The sequence below is a fragment of the Meleagris gallopavo genome, chromosome 4 (assembly GCF_905368555.1).
Source record: "Meleagris gallopavo chromosome 4, MGAL_WU_HG_1.1, whole genome shotgun sequence".
Taxonomy (NCBI): Eukaryota; Metazoa; Chordata; class Aves; order Galliformes; family Phasianidae; genus Meleagris; species Meleagris gallopavo.
In genome coordinates, this window is record NC_139407.1 from 64,203,192 (window position 1) to 64,228,804 (window position 25,613).

Below are 25,613 nucleotides of genomic sequence, written 5' to 3' on the forward strand. Positions count from 1 at the left end.
GTTCAGAAAGTCCAAAAGGAAAAGAATCCGAGAAAACAATACAGTGTTCTTGGTGAATGTGCTGGGTTTTGAAAAAAGCACATCTGCCTGGGGAACAGCAGAGAGCTCAGCTCAGCTTCTGAGCAGCATTACAATATGGTGTCAGTGCGTGTGGTGAATTGTGCAACTCTGTCTTGCATTCATCTTGTTACCAAAGGAACAAATCACACAGGAACAGAGAATTGCAGGGGTTGGAAGGGACCTCAGGAGATCCTTCAGTCCAACCTCCCTGCTAAAACAGGGCTCCTGCAGTAGCTCACACCAGGAAGCATCCGGATGGATCCTGAATATCTCCAGAGAAGGAGATTCCACAACCTTTCAGGGCACCCTGTACTTTTCTCAAAGGCATCTCAGGTTCAGAAAAGCCTTCTGAAAACACGTTATGCAAAGAAGTAGGCATTTGCTAGCATTAGTACCTTATACCTTAGGAAGAGGGTTTCTGCTTCAGGTGGGAGCAATCAGCAGAAGTCCAAGGAAGGCGGGGCCAGGCTGGGGTCTCTTGAAGACAACACTTTGCTTCCAACAGATTTCCTTTCACATTTATTGCCTTCCTCACTTTAAACACCTCCTCGAGACAATCCCCAAACACACACAGGGCAGTAAAAACGCAGAGTACCTTCTTGTTCTGCTTTAAATAGTGGTATCCCAGCGACAGCTTCTTGTAGGCCTCGCCGTACTTCTCGTGCCAGCCCAGCACCGCCGCGATGGCCGCTTTCCTCAGCTTCTGGGCCACCTCTCGGGGCGGGGGAAGCGGCTGCTCGTGGTCCGTCCCCACCGTGAGCTCCAAGAACTCCTGGAAGTTGGAAACGAGCAGCGTGCGGAAGCGGTGCGAACGGGAGAAGAGCTCCTGCACGATCTGGAAGGCGGAGAAGCGCATCTCGGCGTGCTCCTCGTGGAGCCTGGTCAGCAGCAGGTGGTACGCGTGGCTCAGATGCTCCTCCGACGACCTGAGGGAACGGTTAGGAGAGCAATCACCGCAGCTCTGCCACGCGGCTGCACTTCCATCCGCCGCCATCAATTAACTGAAGGGCGGCGGACCCAGCTCCTCACCTGCAGATTTTCTTCAGCTCCCTCATCCTGCCCGGCTCCAGCTGCGGCTCCCCCGCCGTGGTCAGCTCCTCCACCAGCTGGGCCAGCCGCAGGTCCATCTCTGCACAGGAGCGGCAGCGCTCCCTCCCTCCTTCCCTGTCTCGGCGCTGCCGACGTCATCACTGCGCGCTGCGCACGCGTGACGTCACGCTGCCTGCAAGGGCGGGAGGGAGTCCTTAAAGGGGCCGAGCCCGGGTATTTTGTGTGCATGTGGCCTGAGGGCTGTTCAACAGTGTGGAAGAGAAATGAACCATAGAATCATAGAATCTCCGAGGCTGGAAAAGACCCACAGGATCACCCAGTCCAACCATCCACCTATCACCAGTAGTTCTCACTAAACCATGTCCCTCAGTATAAACTCAGTAGTCCCTCACTAAACCAGCCTCCAGGGTCGGTGACTCCACCACCTCCCTGGGCAGTCCTTTCCACTGCCTGACCACTCTTTCAGAGAAGTAGTTTTTCCTAACGTCCTGAATCTCCCTTGACATCAAATGATGTCTTGGCACACTCACTGACATCAGTGTGTGCCCCTCCTGAGGCACTGCTGCTCTGGTTGCCCACGTCCCAACTCCGTGAGAGGTGACACAGCTCTGAACCAACAGACCTGCCTTGTGTCCACCCCATGTAACGTGCTGGGTGTGACCAAGGGGCTAATTGCAGTGCTAACTGCTGCTGTTCCTTGTGCCTAGGGTTGGAAGAGACTCTAAGAATCACCACCAAATGTGGCATCAGACCAGGGCCCAGGGCCCCGTCCAACCTGGCCTTGAATACCTACAGAGACAGAACAGCCACAGCCCCTGTGGGCAGCTGTGCCAGCACCTCACCGCTCTCTCTGTGAAGAACTTCCCCCTGACATCCAATCTAAGCCTTCTCTCCTTGAGCTTAAAGCCATTCCCCCTTTCCTATCAGGGTCTGCCCTTGTAAAAAGTTGATTCCCCTCCTGTTTATAATCCCCTTTTAAATACTGAAAGGATGCAATGAGGTCTCGTCTCAGCCTTCTCTTCTCCAAGCTAAACAACTCCAGTTCCCTCAACCTTTCCTCACAGGAGAGGTGCTCCAGTCCTCTGATCATCTTAATGCCCTCCTCTGGACCCGCTCAAGAGCTCCATGTCCTCCATGGGGGCTCCAGACCTGGATGCAGTACTGCAGATGAGGTCTCACAAGGGCAGAACACAGGAGGACAATCACCACCCTGTCCCTGCTGGCCACCCCTCTTCTGATGGAGCCCGGGTTACCACTGGCCCTCCAAGGTGAAATGAGCTCCATGTAGAAGGCAACAAGAAGTGTAGGAGGAACAGCACAGCATTCTGGTTTTAAATACCAGGTTTTGTGTGGCCTTCTGCCATTGAGGCCTTCAGTGCTTCAGCCTCTCCTCTCTGTTGCCTTCCTGAAGCAAAACGAGGGGTAAATAAAACCGACTTTGCAGCTCTTGAACAGGAGGATGTCTGTGGAGTATTTCATAGGTGAAGACTGTTACAACATAGCCTAGCAAAAGGGTTCTCATAAGCAGAAGCAAGCTATTCCCTGAAGGGTGAATAAAGCTTATCTGCAGGACTTTCATGGCAAGTATTACAGCAGAATTGTACTTAAGTGACATTTTCCTCTATGGAACCTTAGAGCTTGATAAACACTGCGAGTAATCCATTGACATATGGGGATAGAAGTGAATGCACCTGTTGTATAAAGTAATTATAATGCAGATGAACAAACTGCTCTGTTCTCAGATGAGTTGAGCTTGGCAGAGTGCACAGGCACTTGCTGTCACTAAAAATCAGTATCTCCTTAGTGACTTTTTACAGTGATCTGTCAGATTTACCTAATATTGCAGCAGCAAAAAGCTCCTGTGAGCTCTTGAATTTCTATCCACACGAGTTCCCCAACTTGTAAATAGGGTGCAAATGTCAAAATTTCTCCCTGCCAGAACTCTGGCCTGCAAGATCTGTGCTGGGCATGGCTATGAAGAACGTCCCAAATAGGGTGAGGTTAGAAAATACTTTGAAATGAGTTGATTTCAAACAAAAAAAGAAAAAAGCTGAAAAATTAATCTGTAATACTCAATGAATTCCTCTTATAATTACGTCCTATGTTTTTTTCCTCTTAACAACTAGAGATGCCAAATGGGATTTAAAAACTGAGAGTACCAGAAACTTTGCTTTGAACTAGGGAGCAAATTTAATCCCAGTCACCGAGTAAGGGAAGTCAATGAAGCTCTTGATACACATCACTGCGTTACTACTGCTTGCAGTTCCACCAAAGCACCCCAAGTCTCTAGACCAGATAGATCAGCATCACAGTGCAGTCCAAACCTCTCATACTTTGTGCAAAAGACTTGTGTACAAGCAGCCCTTCCTATGTGACATTTGTCTTTTCCCATCTGGCAGGTGCCCTGCTGCACTTCAGAGTGACCTAAAATAACAAACTCATATTTTCAAACATATTAACTGCACTATATGCATACATATGTTTTGCAGTGGTTTTGTTATATCTGACTTGATTAATGAGACCGTCTCACTTTATAATAATGTTTCTTCTTTCTCATTGGCTTCTATCTAGTAAACTGCACATCCTACATTTGCATGTGAAAACCACATACAGCAGCATAGTTCATCTTTAAAGTTTAGATGTTTACTCTTTCAATATTTCTTATTTTTCTATTTCTTTTCTTTATTTGATTGAAAGTGCCTAAACAACAGCTTTCTATTAGGCTATTGCTTGCAACAATACCATTGCTTTAATGTGTAGAAACAGCATTTCAAAATGAGCCTCGAGCAACGTGCTCAACATCTACAAAGTCACCAATTCATATCCTTGCAGAATGTTTAAAGAAGTCCCTGCGAGGAGCCATATGGTTTTGCAGAGAATTAGTTGATGAATGAACGCTGAGTTGTGTAACTCATCCACAGTTGTCCCTCAGGCAAATCTCAGTGACAGCTAAGCTGTTTAATTAAAAAAAAAATATCACAGACAATTACATAAAATGGTGTTTGCTCAAGTTGCTGAGTTTCTTTCCCCTTCTGCTTTCTAATGAGCGTGGTAAATATCCACTGTTCAAATATTTCTCTAATTCCTTCATCTGGACCAATCTGATAAAGGGCTGAGGGGACTCAGACGGTGAAGAGTCATTTAGCTGCAGAAGTGCTTTGTGTCACTCAGCCTGGTTGTGGATTCCGGAAGCCCAATGTCTTTGACCAAATACACAAACAAGGAAATATAGTGCCCAAAGAGAAAACACAGAATTTTGTCCTTTAAGCCAATTATTTGGGTGTGGGTGCTCTTACATTACAGAAAAACCTGCTGTTCCCAAATTTAAAATGTCACACTGGTAGCTCCAGGAAGGATTGTTTCAAGCTTACATGCATTGTCACATTTTCAGGTGTAGTGTTTTTATAAAAGAAATATCCAGGTAGGAGACAGTTCCATCATGTTATTAGATGATTCTTGGCCTGGGGTTGTTTTCAGCTTTGCAATAAAAGAGCACGTCAGGCAGAAAGAAACCCCACAGAACTTTAGAATAGCTGTATTCAGCTTAATGATATAAAATTAAAAAGGAGGGTTTATTTTCCTGCCAAAATGGAATTTTGGCAAAAAAGCTTTCTTACAAACAATCTGGAGTTAAAATAACTTTGGTTCCAGGCCTGAAGATGCAGAAACATGATGAACACTGATATTAAGTTGTCACAGAATTTGTGTCAGTTGGGTTGCAAAGAAAATACTGACCTTCTGTGTGAGATGAATAGATATTTAACTACCAATTTGATTCGGCAACAGGATGACAGTTATCTGAGAGCCCTGAACTACCTCATACGGGGTAAGGATTGCACTTAAACAAATGTTCTCACAGAAAAAATAGTCTATTCATTAAACCATCAATAATGCAAGGCCAAAGATACTTGGCGACCTCCTCTAATGATGTGAAATATTGATGCTGACAACACTGCAGCATTCTGTAACATTTTATAATTCTGTCACAGGAGGAAATGGATGAGTCTGTTCTGTACGGGTTGGGTCACTAATTAAACAACCATTTGTAGGTTGGATGGGGCAGGAAGAGCTGCAAGGGAACCAGCACAAATCAAGGAGCTTCTATCTACTTTTGTCTAGGATAGTTTTTTAAAATGATCCTTCGGTGTTGCCTCAACTCTTCAAGCCAGCATCAGAAAATTGCTTTTGATTCTGTGAAAAGGTCTAACTGGAACACAAGGAGAAAGGCAAGTAATGACCCCAAGCCAGCTGGCATTTTTCTGGGCTAGACAGATCCATATCGTAAGTTGAGATTTCTGTTTGAATGTACCCAAAGAAGAGCAAAACAAATCCCATTGCATTGCAAGCAGATATCCTTAGGGGCTTTTGTTTGTTTGTTTGTTTGTTTGTTTGTTTTTTGGAATGGCAGCTTTCCAGTCAAGACTTGGATTGCATGGTTCAGGAAAGGAGGAGTGTGAAGGTTGTCAGTGTGTAGAAAAGAAGGAAGAGAAGAATCCAATATCACGAGAGAACAAAAGAGGAAATCCAGCCCAAATTCTGCTTGAAGACCCCTGCTGCTAAATTGTAAAGTGAGAGAAACACCACTTTCACACAAATACAAGGGTGGTACAAGTGGGACTGCTTTCAAACAAAGAATGTTAGCAGAAATTTCTCAAACAACTTAGGCCTAGGAAGGAAATAAACTCATTTTAGCCATATGAATGCGTCTACACCAGTCATCTAAGAAATTCACCCTTTAGAAGTGAGCTGTATTGTTAAATTCCATAATCTGAGCTCCCAAGTGTCTGGGAAAATTTGCCCTCTTTCCACACAGCACCAAGGACGTGCCATTGCCTTTTATGAGCAGCAACCAATAAAGCCACATGGATCAAAACAAGTTTTTTTGGGAAATGCTCTTACTGTAATAATAAAGAACACTTTGTCCTTGTGAAGCGATTATTTATACAGGTCAGCTTATGCAAACATAAGGAAAGTCCCTGGTTTGAGATCTTGAGATTGTTGGGACAAAAACAGAGTGCAAAGAGCATGTGCCAGGAGAGAAAGAAATACTGAGATAGTGCTAAAAGGAAGAGGGAAGTATCATGAAGAAAAGGCAGCAAGGCTTGTGAGCTGGCTGAATTCTTCCATGCCGAAAAAAATATGGCACTCATTGACATTCACTGATTCTTGCTGAACATCTATGGAGACTGAATGGTAGATTTCAGCACAGTGAGGTGGTGCGTGATTTGTTTCAGCTGTGGTGACAGGGATGTGAAAGACAAGCCACATTATGGACAGCCATGCAGATTTTTACGAGCGTGGCATGCAGGCTCTTGTTCACTGCTGGTGAAAATGCGTAGCTAATAGAAGTGACTACGTTGAAAAATCGTGTTTTGTAGCTGAGAATTTGCTCTATCAAATAGTGTTCATGCGTGCTTTGTATCTGTTGTGGTTTCCATGGAAATAAATAGGAGGTATTACTTTTGGAGCAAGGTAGATGCAGTGTACACACGTGAAGGTTAAGCTGATAAAAACCTCCCACGGTGGCCTTCCGGAAAGCTGAGTGCAGAATGAGGAGTGGTGACTGCAACCTCTCCAGCCACACACACGCAGTGCTCTGCAATTCTGCTCGTTAAAAGCCTCATAAAGCAATAATTGCTGCTTTCCTCATGGTACAAGTCCCAGCAGTAGACTTGATATCAAGTAGTGACAAAGCAGTGGTGGTGAATATACCTCAGTAAAACAGGAGTACAGAATCACAGAATATTCCAAATTGGAACAAATCCACAAGGATTGTCAAGTCCAGATCCTGGCTCCACACAGAAGCACCCAAAATCCAAATCCTGTGCCTGAGAGCAGTGTCCAAATGCTTCTTGACCTCCAGCATTTCAGGGCTGTGCCCATTGCCCTCAGAAGTTTTCTTGACTTTCTGTTATGAAGACCAACATCTCCAAGAGAGACAGCAGAACGATGAAGTTTTTGCTCCTCTAATCATTGCCTTCATAAAAATGGATCAGTTATTGGTGCATCAGTAAAATGGAGCGAAGGTGAGAGCAGCAGTCTGAGGGGATCTGTGACTCGTGGATACACATAGCTCTGCTCCAGAGCCATTCAGTGGCAGGGCTCACTGCTGCCCCGGATTTGTTTCTTTTTTTAAAGCTAAATGCAAACCACACACTCCATAGTTTCAGATGGAGGAGATACAGTTTATAGAATCACAGAATCATTTGAGTTGGAAGGGCGCCTTAAAGACCATTTAGTCCAACTCCCCTGCAATGAACAGGGACACCTGCAGCTCCATCAGGTGCTCAGAGCCCCACCAGCCTGACCTTGAGTGTCTGCAGGGATGGGGCATCCACCACCTCTCTGGGCAACCTGTGCCAGAGCCTCATCACCTTCATTGTAAAACACTTCTTCCTTATATCCAATCTAAATCTTTCCTCTTTTAGTTTGAAACCACTTCTCCTTATTCTATCACAACAGACCCTGCTAAAGAGTCTGTCCCCTTCTTTCTGACAGCCCCCCACTTGTAGGTCACCTCTGAGCTGGGATGCCCAACGCGTTGCCACACGGGACTTTAAACTAAAAGAGAGTGAGCTGAGATGAGACATAAGGAAGACATCCTTCGCTCTGAGGCTGGTAGGATGGGACCGGGCTGTGGCAGTGCCGTCCCTGGAGGCGCCTGGGGCTGCGGGCAGAGGGCTGCGCTGTGTCGCTGCACCCGGCAGGTGGCAATGCAGGAGAGCTGCAGGGTGGGAGCTGCTGGGCTGCGGCTGGCAGCGAGCCCTGAGGAGAGGGAACCTGCGCTGAGCGAGCAGCTATCTAAGTTCCATTTTATTTGGTAGGGTTTGAACTTACAGGCTCGAAGCATCAATCTGTGGCAGCAGGTTGGGTGCCCCCATCCACAGCCTTAGGGGTGAGCTGTGAGCATAGCGAAGCGCGCACTGTTCTGCAATCAAAGGTGGAAAGCACCATTTGTATGGCTGTGCTGGTACACACGTAACACTGTTTCCAGGCCAGGAATGAGCCTTCAATCAGATCCGTCTTTAACACGATCAGGGTGTTGCATTAAAATATGCAGGTTTTATTTGAAAAATACATCCCTGGGTACCACATCAAGGAAACAACAACTGAGAAAAAGAACACTGCCCTCTGAGAGCGAGCCAAATGCAGAGGCATTTCCCAAGCAAAACAGTGGGTGCAGGGAAACATTTAGAGAAATACGTAGAAGAACTACAGATTTGTAGTGGCACATTTTGCCCTCTACCTGAAAAAGAAGGAAAAAACACAATGCCCCTTAAGCCAACAACAACAGCACAGGAGACATTTGGTCTTGTTTAAAAAAGAAGATGAAGAAAAAAGCTTGTTTGTACCAAAAATCTAATGAAAAAAACTGATGTTTGCTGTCCTCTCTGTTAACAGGGAAGTAGCTGGACTTGGCAGAGCAGTGGTTCTTTCTTGGAAGGCACCAATGGAGAACTGCAGTCAGCCCCCAGATGCTGGAATGCCGCGGTGGGTGCAGGTGGGTTAAAGCAGCTCCAGTTCTTATGCAATGCTCCTGCCCTATCTGCAGTGCTGGGAGCTGCCAGAGCCGCCAGACAAAATGTCTTTAAAGATTTGAATCAGTTTTGATTTTCTGAAACAAAGTTGAGAGGTGATTTTTCATAAATTGAGAAGATCTTCAGGGCAAGATATAGCACATGAAACAATCTTTAGAATGGCATTGAAAAAAAAAAACCCAACCCACAACAAACAAATGATGAATTCAAACTGGAAATGAAGCACATATTTTAGCAGTGAGAAAGCACATTCTTGGTCTCCTGATGAAGTTTTTCTGACAGATGTGCTCCAGCTAATCACAGTTCTGGATTGTAAATAGCTGGAGAGAGGTCATTTGATATCAGGAGACTGCAGAAATATGGCTCCTGGCTGTGTTACAAGGCACTGAGTTATGGAGAAGGTTTTGTCCACAAAACAGAAGTGGCAAGGCCAGAACCAGCTGGTGACTTGGTTATGCAGTGCATCCTGAAGCAGCAGCCTTGGCTATTCCTGCTATGAATGTGTCCGTAGTTCCAGAAGATAGATAAGAATTTGTTGTAAATTCATTTATTTCCCCCAAAATCCCATCAGTGATATCAGTTCCCTTACATTCTTCACTGTATGACCACCTCACAGGAGAGACCACACCCTGAGGGCACTCAGTTGTCCCAGGGCCATTTATCCTGGAGCTGGACGTGTCCCAGTTTACATGCGCACAGTTGAGTCATACTCAGAGATGATTAAATTCCAAATGCTCTGAGGGCCCACTTACAGAGCCTGGAGGCTCCCAGCTCCTCTCATAGCACTGTAAGAATTAGGAAACCATCCAGTGGATCACCAGGACCAGAGCTGCTGTTCATCCCTTTGTGCAGAACTGAGGTAAAACAGCAACCAACAGAGATGGCCTGAGATAACACTGCACCTTCCTTCACCCCAGCAGCCATCCAGAGAAATGGCCCAAATCCTTCATTTTCTAGGTGGAAGTCAGACCTGGACTCTGATGGTGCTTCTGGCTATGAAAGGAGGAAAAGGAAATTGTCTGCTGTTTATCTGTTTATTTCCTTTTGGGGTTTGTCTGTATCATCCTGCTTAATATCTGTGGGTGGGGAACAAAATATTTAAGTTAATTGACAATCCTTTTGTCCTGGATTGAATAGGCTTTATCATCTTTCTCTCCTCATTGTTCCTTCCAGCTCCATCAGGAGAAGGTCCCGGCTGGGAACTCAGAGGAGTGCCCTGGGAAAACCTGCTCCTCAGCAGGGGAGATGTCCTTCAGAAATACACAGTGCAAGATTTTGTCTCATGGGACAGGAAATAGGGCCAAAGGAACAGGCACAGCCCTGAGGTGTTACCCCCACATAACCAGCCTTGTTTTTGTGCATTAATTTGGCAATGAAGGAAATGTCTTACATGGAGCCAGCTGAGCAAGGGATGTGCTTCTGGTTGACGCTGCTGACCAGCTGTAGTACAAGGGATGCCAACGGGAGCATGCAGGACTGCTCTGAGCTCCAGGAAAGCATCACCAGGTCCTCTCACTGCTCCCCTCCTTCATCCTGGTGGTAACTCCACCTTAGGGCTGTGTTTCTACGTCAAGGATGCAACACACTGGAGACTAAAAGCCCTCTGTGACCACAATGCTTAATGAAGACTTTCCCAAGCAAGGTCCTAATCAACAGCTGAATGAACTCCAGCACTGAAACCATCCCAAGTTCAGTGGTCAGCTCCTCCATGTTGTCTCCTTTCCTTCCCGTGTAATAATCTCACTGAAACTGTTTTTGTTACATTCCTACTTTTTTGTGTGACGCCAGTAATGACCACTAGCATCGGTTCCACGACAGGACCTTAGGAACCTCAGCAGTTATCATGCCCCTCACATTGCCTTTTGGCCTCTCTCTTAGCCAGATCTTCATGGCATTTCTAATCCCTCCTCCAGATACTAGCTAATGGCAGCAACACGTGATACTGCAGTACAGCTGCATTTTGAGAAGACTCATAACATCAACAGTCACAGCAGTGTGACAGATGTATCCTCAGTAAACACATCCCCTTCACTCAGCTGTCCACCAACTGCGTTCTCCAGTGCAATATGTTTGAGAATATCTAGGCAGCACCAGCTTTTCTTTCCCTCTATTCCCCTCATCATGTTATTATTACAGAATTACAGAATCACAGAATGGCCAGGGTTGGAAGGGACCTCAAGGATCATGAATCTCCAACCCTCTGCCACATGCAGGGCCACCAATTCCCCATTTAATACCAGACCAGGCTGCCCAGGGCCCCATCCAACCTGGCCTTGAACATCTTTCAGGACAAGGCATCCACAGCCTCTCTGGGCAGCTGTTCCAGCACCTCACCACTCTCTCTGTAAAGAATTTCCCCCTTACATCCAACCTAAATCTTCCCTCCCTCAACTTAAAACCATTTCCCAGTTATTCCATTTACCATTTATCCCATTTACCAGTTATTCTGATAACTGCTCTACAAACACATACCCAGGGCAGATACTCTATCAGCTTTTTCTTCCTAGAACTCATCAATTAAAAATTCCAGGTGAAAGATTATTTGATTTCTAAAATTTGCACGCACTTTTTCATTTCCGCATTGCTGAATTATTTCAGTGTGCCTTAGCACATCTCCCTCTCCACCTCACCCCATGGAGGAGCAAGAAGATGGGTGCCGGGTGCTGTTCTATAGATCAATCTGGAATCCCACCCCAGTGATGCAGTAATTTCATGTTATTTTTTTCTTCTCCGCTTTCAAAATGGTTATTTCAAATGTGGTTATTTTCATCTCTGTGAAAGATGAATGGCTTTGAGTCATTCTCAACTCCACCCTGACACCTTGTTCTCATTTTTAGTAAGTCAAACAAACAGCTCTTCTCATTCATCAGCCTTTTCCATTTCTTGTGCTGTTTCCTATTGTTCTTTCTGTGGCGCTAATTATCCTGCAGCTGATTTTCTCTGGCTTAGGGTGCACATCTCCAGACACTTTAGTAAGGTCAAATTGCAAGATTTTGCAGTGCGGTCTGACATGTTATTTCAAACCCAAGGCTCCTCAGTGAAATTATTATTGCCAGCTAGCAATAAGCTAAGGAATAATTTCACTGAAATGAAGAACTTCTCTTTGCCGAGTTGCAAAACTTGAGTTCAGACTAAAATCAGGATTAGATCTCAAGCTGAGGTTTTTCCACAAGTACCTCAGATCAGTGTTAAGCATAACCTGCACCCAAACTTCCAACTATGGAGGGAAGCATCTCTAACCTCACTTTCAGTGTTACATAAACTGTTCTTCCATAATTATCTTCCCACTGCACACAGAAGCAGGAATAAATGCAGTCATGTTGTAGGATGTTGGCAGGAAACATCCAACCGTACTTATAGTTGGAGAGATTAAGAAACCAGGCATACACAGGCCACCCCCTCTGCTGACACAAAATCAAGATGCAGAACAGCAGAGTATGAAGCTATTAAAATACTGTTTACAGGCAGCAAGTTCATACCTGCTGTGAGTCATGTGCTGCTCTTGGTTTAATGCCTGAAGGTGCCTGAGATAGGAGCTACAAATTGATACGTCTGCTGGATTCTGGACTCCAGGCAGAGCAGTCAGGGAATAGAGACCAGAAATCCCAGCAGCAATCTTTGCCTACAGCCATTTCTGGCCCCCACAAAGCTGGGTTTTGAAGTCATGCTGGAGTAAGGCTGAGAATGAAAGGCACCCTGCAGAGCCCACACTGGACGCTGCCCGCAGGGGTGAGCCAGGAGGCAGCAGCTGCCTGGAACAAACAGGGCTCACTGCAGTCCAAATAGGTGGTTTGACTGCGGGCATCCAGTGAAAGCACTCACAGCTAATAGAGAGCTGCTTTTGGACCTCTGGAGTGTGCTTTCTAGCAAACCATCAAGGATGCAGGTTGGCATCTGGGTGCTAAAATGATTTTTCTTAAGCAGAGGCCCTCCTGTTGCAGGACAGCAGCTCTCCTCCCCTCACTCCCCCAGCTAGTTCTCAGGGAGCATGGATTTCCACCACTCCCCTTAGGCCACAGAAAGGAAAAAGGGCTGAAATCTCAGGAAGCCGCAGCTCTAACTGGTACTTAAAGAAGCAAAAGCAACAATTTCCATGACCTGCTGCTGTTTGCTGGTTACCATTCACTTCTGCAGAACTGATCAAGAAAACCCAACAAATACATATGAAAACTAAAAAAAAAAAAAAAAAAAACATAACAAAACAAAAAAAAAAAAACACACACACAAAAAACCCCCAAACCACACACACATCCCTTCCCTCCCTGCCTTTCTATGAAGTAGGGAGAGGTTGCCACTCTTAAAAATTCTCCTTGCCCTTCTCCTGCTGTGAGAACATGTAGAATGTGTAGAGTCAACGAAACAAAAACAGATGCTGTTGCACTTGGATTTTAGCAATGCTTTCCCCAGGGCAAGCTTGAGCTGATGCTCCTAATCTTGCATTTATCAGGAAGGAAAAAATAAATCACTTTGATAGCCAATTACTCCAGTTACTGATGCCAGCTCTCATTATCTGTCTCCATCTAAGTAGGAGTCACCTATATCTGCTACTTCAGAAAATGCTGAGGGAAGCAGACACTTCCAGCAGGGAGCACAGGAAAAACTGGTCTCTGCCAAGCTGACAGCTCTGCAGCACTCCAGATCCACCAGTTCAGAAGCATCAATAATGTATGTTTATTGAAAATGGAACCTTTGAAGACATACCTCATAGGAGATCTCACTGAACTGATAGTGGCAGAGATGCATATAATCTTGTAGCCTATAAAGTTGTGATTTTGCAAGTCCTGTAGGAAGTGACAGAACTGACAGGAACATAGCAGTGTATGGTTCACATGTGAAAAGTTTAAGCCAAGAATATGTGTTTGACTGAGATGTTCTTAATTTAGAGCCTGAGAAAACAACACAGATGATTTTACCTTGCATAATACTAAAGGACACATGGAAGCTGCACTCCTTATGTGACCCTCTCATAAGAGGTCGGTTTTTGTGTTGGTTTTTTTTTTTAATACCATTTAAATAGGAAGGAACTTTCTTATTTTATATAATCAAGAAATGGAAAACAGTTTTTATTAACATGTTTTACATTTACAATCTTTTATTAGCTAATCAACATCAACATGCAAAAATAAGCGCTAAATACAAACCTCTACAATATGGTTTTGTTTAAACTACAATGGTTTAATTCTTTTCAAAAGTCGTAAGGATGTGTTCTGTAGTCATTAAAATTGAACTATTAGTTTCAGTAATGAATACTATTTAGGCCCTAAAATTATGTAATTATCCTGCAAGGCATCTTCAGAAACTTTGCCCAACACTTAAGAATACCAGCTCATTTTCATGTGAGTACATTCTCAAAGCAAGAAATAAGGCAGTAGCACTAATGATTTCATATTGAACCCTATGCACATAACTAATAACTTTAGAAGGACTTTAACACTATGGTAGACTGGAAAAAGAACATTTAAACAAGCATCAAATTTTGCCTGAAATGTTCTCAGTTTCTCTCAATATTTATGCAACCTCCTTAAAATATTTGGGTTTGGAAAAAGACTTTATACTCCTTCAAACCAGTCCCTAGTTGATCCTCCAGAGAAGCCAGTCTCATGTCAACAACGACAATATTTTCCCATGGAAATAAGTTACATGATTCATGTTCAGGATTACTTCACGAGAGGATCATAAAGAAGGCAAAGAGGAGCTTAAAGGAGAGTATTTGTAGTACTGAAATCTTTCATAACAAAAGGGTCTTGGACAATTGTGAAGAAGAGGGAAGAATCATGGATTTAGGTTCCAATCTGTTGCAACTTCTCCCCCAGTGCAAGTGTCCATCTTTAAAGAGTTATCCTTTAAAAGATGAAAGTACTTTTGAGAAGAGTCCAATTTTTGACCTTATGTTACAAAACCTTGACAATCAAAGCTTCTTTTTGTTTTTATTCAAGTACAAACTTAAGTCATAATTCCTCTTTTCTTTTGTTTAAAGAGTGTTTATTGTTGCTCATTGATCTTTGGTCGCAAGAAACAATAATGCCACCGACAGGTCTGATCACCAAGGTGGCAGGTTTTGCTTCTTTGCCACACATTAAGGCCCCCCCCCTTTACAGGGAATGCCAACGTACACTGTGTCAAAATTCCAGCGGCACTTCGTCTTGTTTTTACGGACCTACATGATGTAGACTTTCTCAGCTTGTGAGAAGTTGAAGACTTCTTTGGTTCTTGGGCAAATTACTTTGTCATCTTGACGAATAGAAAGCAGAGACTGGAAAAGAACGAAATCAAAAGATAATATTCACAACAGTATCTCAAAGCATTCATAACTCAGAGCATTCTTAACTGCTTAGTAAATAATTCCTTCTTTTTTAAGGTACACTGAGGTGAAAACATCTTTGCCCACATGGTACTTGCTCTATATTATTACACTCCAGAGGAGAAAATTTTCAGTGCCATTTGATTTCACGCTATCAACTTCCACGTTCACCACACATTAGTTCCTTTAAAAAACAACTTTATCACAGCAATCCTTAAGAATTTCTGTAAAAGAGTTGTTCCCCTCCCCCTCCACCCCACTAATAGAGACGATGCACCCAGCTTTCTGAGTTTACAAGCTCTTATTTTGATAGAGGAAGTTACCGTGACCACTGCTATTTCAGACATCAGTAAGGCAATGATTTCAACACTTACATTGTATCCATAGACATATCCATTTGGTAACATCATGGGAGGATTATTTTCATTCATTACATCCCCCGAAATCTTGCAGACTAGTCGGGAGTTGGCACAGTGTGCCATAGGCAGAGGCTGAGCCAGCTTGTTCAGGGATTTGCTACACACAGGGCAGTCTGGGTTTTTTGAACTCCCATCCTCTTTATAGCACTGTCTATTTAACAAGTTAAGGTACAACCAACAGACGCAATAGGAATCAGTTAATACACATCAGAAATACAGTAGTCTGTGCAAGTTTAGACTAGGTTATACACTGCATGCAACTATTCAAGCTTGATGTGTGCATATGAAAATCAAGTGTTTGCTTTCAAGAGGGAACAGCACTGAATAACATGCACCTAGCACACTCTATAGGTAATATTTTTCCTCTAGAGCACGTCAGCAGCATCAGCCGTTCTTAAAGTCTACACTGCACAGCAAACAACCAATCTTCTGAAGATTCATGATATATTTTATACTCATATAAAAACAAGCAGGATAAACTCTCAAGTAGTTAAAAAAAAAAAACTGTGGCTCTCATCCAGCTCTCCAACTTTTGCAAATATATTATCCTACGATGCATGGAAAGGATGACCCAGTATGAAAACAATGTAGAAACAAAGAATAAGTAAATGTCAATTTTTTTTTTGCACTCTCTGAACAGCATTCATAGAAAAAACACTGTGCTCAATAGCAGTATCTGCATTGAAGGATACGGTGTTTTTATAGCTGAAAGGCCTGCCTGGAGTGTTATAGTAAAAACAGAATTGTTTCCCAGCTGATGTAGTCTGTAGTTATCATATCTAAACTGCTGTATCAGCATTCTCCATCGAGCGGGGTCCAAGAGATCCTGTTAAAAACAACAACACAACTATAAGTTGTTTTTAATCTAGTTGTCCTGGAGGGGAGCCTGAGAGTGGTAAAAAGTCACTAGACTGAATCCATTACAAAGTAAAAGTATACATGCTAGCACACAGTAAGAATGTACTTGTTTAGAAAGGACCTCAACACTACGTTAGCAAAACTTTATTTAAAGCACCACATAAAATAGCTGGCCTGATGATATTCAGTCTCCAATCTTTTCATTACATTTGTGCACATGAGTTTCTGAAAACATGAGATCTTAGTTCAAAGAACGTGCTTTAGTTTTTAATAAAAGACATCTATCCAGAGGTTCAATTAAGTGATCTGCAGTAAGTGTTGTCCCTACACTCTTCCTTGCTCTATCCACATCTATCAAATGTTCTAATAAAGTTTGTAAATCTTCGTAAGGATTTTTGTTTGTTTGGTACTCTAGAATGCCAGTCTATTTAGGAAGCAACATTAGTATGTGGACATTTGCTTTAAAGCCTCTGAACTGGTAACATCCAACTTAGCAGACATCTGTTGAAAAGTTAGAAGCATTTTACTTTAAGTCAGACTAATTCTACCAATACATCTTTGTAATTTGTACTGTTTATAGAACTTCCAATTACTTGAACAAGAAATTAAATTTGAAGAGCTGGCACAACTTCAGGTTAGAGAATGCCATCTATTCGAGGACATATTTCTTATACAGTGCAATGCTCCAGGTTACAAAAAAACAGGTCTAAGTACATAATATGGCATTCACTTAAAAAGGATTTAAGATAACCAGGAACCAAACACATAGAAGTCAGTATTATGAACTCTAAAGCCACACCATGAAGAGTCATGCAGGACAAGAAGACACTGAAAACATACTTGTTACATTCCATATACACAGGTAAATCCCTCCTTCTGCTCGCACCTCTCCCTTCCTACCCATAACCCACATTTTTTGAGAAATAGCAGTGCTGATCACTCTCAGAAATAAGCTCAATATTGTCAAACTGCACACGCTACAGTTTAAAGCAAATAGAAGAAAATATTTTAATATATTTCATTTATTAACCAGGATTTAAAAGAAAGTAATTTAAAGACAACAGTACTGTAGTAGTAGTGAGAAATTCAAAACTACATGTGCAGTGATATTGTCACGATGCAGACATCAGCCCTTATGCTTTATCCTGCACTACTTTGGCTCTCTCTCTCTCCCCTCATTTTACTTCTTAAGCAAGGAAAGACAGAAGGAAGAAGGATGGACTCCACCATAACCTTCTGTTGTTATCACCTGTGCTGTGGAATTCCCCCATCCAGAAAAATCAAACTGGCCTGAGAACTTGTTTGAAAGTTTTAATAGTATATTTAAGTATTTCATGTTGCCTTACATCCAGTCTTTCAGTCCATCTATGTTGATCTTAGCACCAGTGGTTTAAAAACGTGCTTATACTGCCATGCTGATATGTGGCAATGTCATTTCGCAGGTTTCTTGCCTTGTTGTGCCCCCTCAACTATTGCCTACCTTCCACTACCACTATTATCTATAGGCAAGGACTGGTATTAAAATTAAGGACTATAGTAAATGGATTTTTTAAAAAGTAGAAGTAGGAAAAAAATAGTTTCTATGGATCATCATTGCATTCTGTTTTACCGAAAAACAAATTACAAGCTTGTTTTATTATCCCACTGTATCACTGAATTTCAAGCATAACATTACTGACCTTATAGGGGGAGATATGAGTGTCTGAAGGAAAAGCCAACATCCCCATCACTTGTCGAACCTCATCCAGCTGGCTTCCCTCAGCCTGGCTGAAATGCTTCCTTGCATGTCTGAAATAGATAATTTAGACCTTTCACATACAGTTGTTTCTCCATCAAGTAAACTCATGTTATGTTAGGCTTCAGAGAAAAACTAAATTCTGTTCTCAATACACAATCAAGAAGGTGGTGTACTTAAAGGACTTACAGTCCTACATATAAGGATACAAGAACAACTTCAAACACTAGGAATTTTGTACCGCAAATACTTAGAAACCAAACCTTCTACCAGAGCATGTAATCTTACCTCACCTACACCCAGCATGACAGATCCAAGACTGGTGGAAGAAATGTCTCCATTTACACAAGCTCAATGTGTTGCTCTTTTGCATACACTTGTAAGAAAGGAATGTGGTCCAATAACGTGGTAAATGTGGTGTTAGGAACCACTAAAAATCAAAGCATTTAAAATTCTATCCTGTTTTCATTGACATTTGAGAACATTTACTTTGCCTAAGTGATTATTTGGTATAGGCAGGAAGGCAGTGTCAGTTTCTGTACAGACTACTAGAAATTGCAGGGTAATGCAATAAAACCCGCCCTGCTACCAGCAGCTTTTTAAACACCATGAAAAAAGTATAACTACTACAAATTCATACAGAAAAGAGATGCGTAAGGCTGAAAATTTAAATAGAAAGAAGTAACAGAGTTACCATGAACATCTTTAAAGTAAAGACAAATTTTAAGACATGCACAAAATGCTGAGAAACTAGAGAATAATCAGACAGGGATATCTGACCGCTTTAAAACCCTGTATGAAACTTCTCATGTAACCATGTTAGTTCAGCATTTCTGCCAAAGTCCCTAATTACAGTGTTGCATAGTAGACTGAATATAGAATCAGCTCTGTATTGAATTTCAGGCATTGCTAAAATGTAGAAAAGTTTTCTCTGCGCTTCATTTTCTCCATAACTTGTGTTACAGTGAAGATAAAAAGTTCTCTCTCAACTACCACGAGTGCTCTTTTTAACCTTTCTAGAGATCTTTTAGAAGTCTTCTTCTGAAAGTACAAACGATTTTAAAAGCATAGAGTATTCCTCAATTGTCCAAACTGCTCCACCCCCACAGGAGAGATAGAGATTTAATTTTTTTCTAATTCTGCGTTCTGCTAACTGTGCTTAGGTACCAATAATACCATGAGAACAGTCTCTTCAGCAGTGCTTCAGTGCTCCTACTTCCTCTCCCACCCAAGCCAGGAAGCAGTGGAAGTTATGCAGGACAGAGTGTTTCCACTCAGCTTCCTATTTTGGGTGAGCAACTCAGGAATGTAAATATTGTTCCCCAGGTGATAACTGGTACAATAGGAAAAGTACAAAATTCGTGTCCTGAGAGCAGAGCCTAAGCAGCCTGAAAATGCTGGAAGAAAGCTCAAGTGTTTGTGTAGCATGCACATGAAAGCAATAGCTGTTTAAAAGAAAGCTCAGACAAAGCAAAAATTCAGACCTACCAGTCAAACAGGATTATTGTGCACACAAACAAGGGAGAGGAAGAAAAAAAAATCTTAAAATGATCTGATCACTCTGCACTTGTGTTCCGTGATGTCAAAACAGGAGCAGTAATTCAGTTTTGCAACAAATCTTTAGATTTGAGACCCTACTTCCTGTCAAGCATCAACAACTTATTCTTATATTCCTCTTGCTTATAGGAAGACCTGAAGCTGCAACACAACAATACTGGCCACACTTAATGCATATGTTCAAGAATATCTAGAATAAATTTTGTGTATACATACATAAAACCAGCATATGCTCGCCTTTCAGGTGAGAAGTCCTAACCAAGCCAGCACTTAAATGACTTGAGAAGTACTGAACAACTGACAATATGGTACCCATTTTGAGTTCTACCAGAAAGAATTAGGTTTTCCTAAGTTAGATTGTGTTTGTTTTTATCTTCTGATTATCTCTGCCATGTCCCTTATAAAAACAAGGAAGTCTTCCCATGAAGCTTGAGATGCTGTCAGAATGTCTGAACCTCACCTACTGTGCAGCAGCAAGCCACAGTAAGAATGAAGATATGCTTTAGAAAGAAGCAATTTCATTAATTCATGGCTTTTTTTTTTTTTGGTTGACATTGGGAAGCAAAAGGCAAAACTATGAGAATTTGTGAATGCAAAACATTTAAGTATCACTTTACTTGCTCCTGTCATTGCCATTACTTAACCCTTCCCTTTCTATTCTGCTATTTCCATTCTCTCCATCTTTTCCAAATGTAAAACTCCTGGAGGTACGTATGAACACCAACAAATGTTACAATGCTTACTTCCAATGTTTTTACTACATTAGCATATAATGGTCAGTATAGTTAGAACAGTGGTTTTTTTCATCATTGTGTGTGGGCCATCACTGAAATCACTGAATCCTCCTTTCTCAGATGCCAGAGTGATTCTGTAAATTCTGTAAACACCTTCTGTTTGAAATAGCTGTTCCTTCAGGCTGAGGAAGTATGTATGCAAACAGTATGCTTGGCAAATCCAAAAAGGAAGGGATATCAGTGAAGACTTGATTTACAGTCTGTATGAGGGCACAATGTTTTTGGGAAAGCATTTAAACTACAATATGTACATGTACAAATCTATTAGGCCTGAATACTTGAATGAAAGCATTTATCAGAAAGAAGCAATAACTTAACATGAACATAGTGTGTTATCAAGGGGATTTATTCTTTCTGCTCAGTCTTTCAGACCCATTCCTGGATGCATTTATCTCAGAGACTGTTATCATTACTATAAAAATCTATAATTGGAGCATTTAAAGTTTTATTATTTTTATGCAACTGTTCAGACAGCACTTCCCCACCCCTCAGGAGATAAAGATGAAGGAAAAAAACTGTGCATATATACCCTCATTGGTGATAAGTATACTAAAATTACTGGCCATTTTCTTTGTACATCACTGGATTCTCTTAATTACTATATTTGTCCTTTATGTCTGAAGTGTATAGGCTGTTTTGTTAAGCTTTTAGCTGAGAACTGTGCATTCACAACTCCCCACGAAAGCAAAGCAGCAGAACGCTGTCAGATTTTTGAGAATGAAGTTAGGGAGAGGAAATTAGTGTCATTCATTGCTACTGCAGCAGGCATGGGCTTTATGCAATCTGAAGACACTGTAGGAGATACAGGCTGATGAGTTAGCTTAAGAACTTTGTGATGTACTTAGGCAGAAGTGATTTACTCTCTGTACTGAAAAAACAGCTTTTGTACATTCTTGAAACAAGCTCTCTGAAAACTGCTCTGATAAGCTACCTTCAAGCAAGGTCAGTCTGTACTTCTTCTATTTTAAAAAGCTACAGAAATTCAAACACATTTAATAAGATAAATATTTTTAAGGCTCCCATCAGTTTCATCCTAAAAGCAGTATGGCACTTTAGAGGTTCGCAGCAGGCAGCAAGCAAAGCTTTCAAACTTATTTAAACACCAGCTGCGTCTCAACAAAATGTCAGTTCTCTGAGTTCCACTCATACAGGAAACTACTTGGTAAACAGCCTCTTTCTCTGCTTTCTAATGGATGCCTGACCTATTTATTGCACCAGGGACACAATACTGAAAGAATCCTGCTGCAGGCACTTAACAGAAGCAAGCTAATAAAAACACAAGTTCCAATGGCTTGCAGCAAGATTTATGCTACACCTTCCCCTGTTACACACTTATTTTGAAGCAAAGTAGAACATAATGCCAAAAGTTAACTTTTTAAAACCACATTCCTTAAGGACAGCACTGAGAAGTTGAACTTAATGTACAAAATGATTGGAAATTATCAAGTTAGAAAAGTGAATTGAGAAGGCCGTCTGTGGGTCCTTTTCTCTGAGAAGTTATAGAATTAAAGCAGCATTATCATCTCTGGCAAGTTATAACTGTCAACTATAAACACATTGCAACCCTGAACTTGAGCAGGTATATGGAATCTACATGCTTTAGCACAACATATTGAAGCCCGTTTCCAATGTAGAAAGGACATGCAAGCGTTAAATCTTGAAGGACTTAAATATGCTTTAATACCTGTTTACAAAGAAAGCCTCAAAGGTAAAAGAACAAACCATAAATCAGTAAAAGCCCATGAAAGTACAAATTATCCCATGTCAAGAGTGCTGGGCCCTGAAATGAGGGCAACAACTTGCAAATTCTACTAGATCTGACAAGGAAAAGGAACCAGGAGGAAACAAACTTCCAGAAACAATAACAGAATACAGAATGAGCTTGTTACTTTGTCCCAATTCTTAGGCCATCTCTTTACTTCAGTTCTACCCCCACCCCATTTTTCTAAGCTACATAAGGAAATTGAAGCTCAAAAAAAGTAGTTTTCTGAGCATGGACTATTCATTGTTAAAGATGCATGACTGCACATTTGGCAAAGAAGCAAAATTAGCAGAGAGTAAAGCTAAAGGCACAAAGGCACAGTATTCACTGCATATAAAAGACACAATGGGCTTCAGAAGACAGACTAAGTAGTTCAGTTTTTCATCCTTTTCCTAAGTACCTGGCTTAATTCCTTAGGACCTCAGAGCTCTGTCAAAGAATGTGTACATACCTAAAAGACAGCCTCTCCAGCCCTCAATTACATGCTACAATTATTTAGCAGTTTTATCAGACTGCATATTTGGTCGTAAGTAAGACAACTACCAGTTAGGTGCAAGCAGGGCAAAGTTGGAATGAAATGAGTTGTCTCAAAGCCAACAGGAGATTTGAACAAAACCAGAAATAAAAATCCAAAACAACCCTTAAAACTAAGAGGTGAGTCATTTTGGTGTAGGTATTAACATTAGGCTAGCCTCTCAACATTGTTGAGCTGCCTTTTCCTTTTCTTCCTAAATTCAAAAAGGACCAAATTTCTCATCCATTTATTCAAGAGAAATCATCTGGTTCACCCTGCAGAGGAATTGCTACATCTAAAGCAGATGACTGAGCTAAAAAATGCTTTCAGTCTACACTTATGATACTTGATATGTTTTCTACAGCTCTGCACTCCTCAGACCAAAAAGGAGCTTTTCCACAAAACACAAACCTCCTGCTGGTTTCAATTTCTAGTACAACTTCAAAGGCAGTAATACTTGCCACTTCTTCAACATAAAACATGTCAGAAATCTTAAGGTGCAACAGCTATCACTGCAATGTATTATAGAATCATCAAATCCGGCCATAAAGCTTGTCAATTCACCCTAGGTTTAAATAGCCTTAAAGATAAAAACAACCAGAACCTGCTGTGAGGTCCTCTCCCCCTTCTTCATGTCTAAGCTCCAGTAGCTCTGTTCCTGCTCATAACTTATACAAGTACTCCTTGTAAGAATTACCAACACATTTTATAGTCCCACTATCAAATTCACACTTATTTCAGCAGAACTGGTTCCTTGCATTATCCTGGAGCATTATTTCACGACTTTAAACCAAAACTAAAACTAAAAAGCATAAATCAACTCATGGACTGAAACTGCCAGAAAGATCATCTTATGGTTGAAGCCAGGCCGTGATCAGACCTAACTTGAGTTCTCTGACTCATTCACACCACCTTGGGCAGCTTTATTTTCTACTCAAAGATCTCTTGAACTGTTTAACAGTAGAAAAAATAGATATTGAGTTTATCTGGGGCTAGGGGAAGGGAGTGAGACATGACTTATTATCACATAACAAGGAATTATAAAGTTATCCATTCAATACAAGTACAAAAAGCGAACTTGGCTTAAAGCCTAAATGTGACAAAGAAGATTACAGATAACAAAACAGAAGATAATTCAGTCAAATGAATTGTGAAGCTTCAGACATGTTTCTTTCACCTTTTAGTATTTTTTGTAACAAAATTGCAATGAGTTCCTACCATAAACTACCCATACATCTTGAAAGATAAGTATGTTCATTACACACCACCAGAATGCTTAGTTTTAAAACCAACTTTGTAATCCTTGACTGTGGAGTGAAAAGATGAGGAATTTAAATAACAACAACAGATTTTCAAAGTTGCATCTGGACTGACATCTTACCTTTGGAAAATCCAAAACCTGATCACAATAACACTATCAAGATTCTTGCAGCTGTGGGGCTTTCAGGTATTGCAATAATAGTCACATTGCTGATGAAGCATTCTATCATTGTAAGAAATGTTTGTAAAGCATCCTATTTTCATACCTCACAGCATCCAGTCTCTTGTTCTGTCGAATGAGTTCAATGAACTCCTGAATCCTTAGGCTGAACTCCAGACAGCTCTGAGATTAAAGACAAGACAGGATCTTAGATGGTGCCAAAACCATGCTTCTCCAGATGTTAAATACCATGTGTGCACAACAAAAAAGTGTTAATTACATGCACTCTTGGTTGCTTGCTTTTAGGTATTCATGCAGAGAAATTTGAAATGCTGTCTACAGACAAGACAGCAACACAGAATTCCCTAAAAGCAAACAAAAAAGCTCTTCCATTTGCCTCCTTCCAAACTTCAGCATTTAGGAGGAGTGAACATTTTCTTGATGACTGAAATCATCATTATTTAGGATGCAAGTAAGAGTAGCAGGTGGCTTCTCTGTACCATCTTAAAGTTAAGAGCAATAGATTCAGTAGAAGTTTGGAGCCAGTTTAAAAAAATGAGAGATTGACCCAAAAAACTGCAAGGAAGAAACATGTCTTTGAACTCATTCTGAAAATGCCCTCCTCTTAAGAGAAAGCAGCATGGGATCTAGACCTGCTGTGGTCCTCTCCCCAGCTCCTTTTTTTCATGCTTCTACCCCACTGCTGTTGTCAATCACCTAAAAGCCACGCTGGAAACATATCTCAAACAAGAAAACCGAGTGGCATTTACCCGCTTGGGGAAAAAGGTAAAATTTGAAGCCTAATGAAGTTAAGTGTCCCTTTAAATCAAATTCCATCATCAACTATTAAAAAAACTTAAAATATATAGAATTAAGATTCTCCCCCTAAAAAACAATTGCACTTCCATATAGAGATACAGTTATCTATTTTATTACCCTAACAACAAAAAAAAAAAACAGAGTCCCTTCTGAATCTTGAAAAATAACTATTTTTTGAGTTGGCCTGAGTTGCTCTGTTTGGCAAATCTATTTTCTGCTCCCCAAAACTTCTAATGAATAGTTTTTTTTTTTTTTTTATTGTCCATCAGTACAATACCATCCAAAACCCCTCAGAGACTTCAGGAGGAATTTGAGCAACTCCAAACTTCTATCAGTAAACTGCCTGGGGTGACTGCTGTGCACATTGCAGCAATTTCTTGTTTTAAGATTAGAAATGTAAACCACTTGAAAACAAGTGATATATTCTGTCCTGTTAAGTACATTTGTTTAAGGAGTAGAAAGTAAATTATTTTCCAAGTACACCTTTCTCTGTGCTCAAGTCTTAGTTTGTAAGCTAAAATTTTGGCTTGATTTGCAATTCTCAAATAGAATTAAAGTTCTTTCTTCAGATCTACACAAAGGCCTTATTCAGAATACTGGTTAAGTTGGTTTCTATTATAAAAATTAATTGAACTTATTAATTGTTAATGATACCAAACCCTAGGGCTCAGTTATTTCATTAACGTGTTTCAGTAGTAGAGAAAAAAAATCCAAAACTCTCCCCCTCGCCCCCAGGAAAACCCGATCTGCAGAGACTGAGTAGGGCTTGCAGAATTTTTCTTCCAC

The 25,613-nt window shown here is 41.4% G+C and overlaps 2 protein-coding genes across 6 annotated transcripts in view; both read right to left on the bottom strand.

Annotated features, from left to right (window-relative positions):
- Positions 1-1,276, bottom strand: part of UVSSA (UV stimulated scaffold protein A) — a 49,536-nt gene extending 48,260 nt beyond the window's left edge. Inside the window, exons 1-2 of the mRNA XM_085223645.1 lie at positions 1,090-1,276; positions 656-986 (exon numbers count right to left, since the gene is read on the bottom strand). Of these exons, the coding sequence (XP_085079771.1) occupies positions 656-986; positions 1,090-1,187 (429 nt within the window). The 5' untranslated portion in view covers positions 1,188-1,276. The remainder of the gene's footprint in view (positions 1-655; positions 987-1,089) is intronic.
- A 12,397-nt stretch (positions 1,277-13,673) lies between these two features.
- The window catches only part of MAEA (macrophage erythroblast attacher, E3 ubiquitin ligase), a 47,031-nt gene continuing 35,091 nt past the window's right edge, over positions 13,674-25,613 (bottom strand). For all 5 annotated transcript variants that reach the window (XM_010710622.4, XM_010710624.4, XM_003206008.5 and 2 more), the window contains 5 exons: positions 24,115-24,191; positions 17,906-18,014; positions 16,061-16,194; positions 15,324-15,519; positions 13,674-14,901 (listed from right to left, as the gene is read on the bottom strand). In XM_010710622.4, the coding sequence (XP_010708924.1) occupies positions 14,806-14,901; positions 15,324-15,519; positions 16,061-16,194; positions 17,906-18,014; positions 24,115-24,191 (612 nt within the window). In that variant the 3' untranslated portion in view covers positions 13,674-14,805. The remainder of the gene's footprint in view (positions 14,902-15,323; positions 15,520-16,060; positions 16,195-17,905; positions 18,015-24,114; positions 24,192-25,613) is intronic.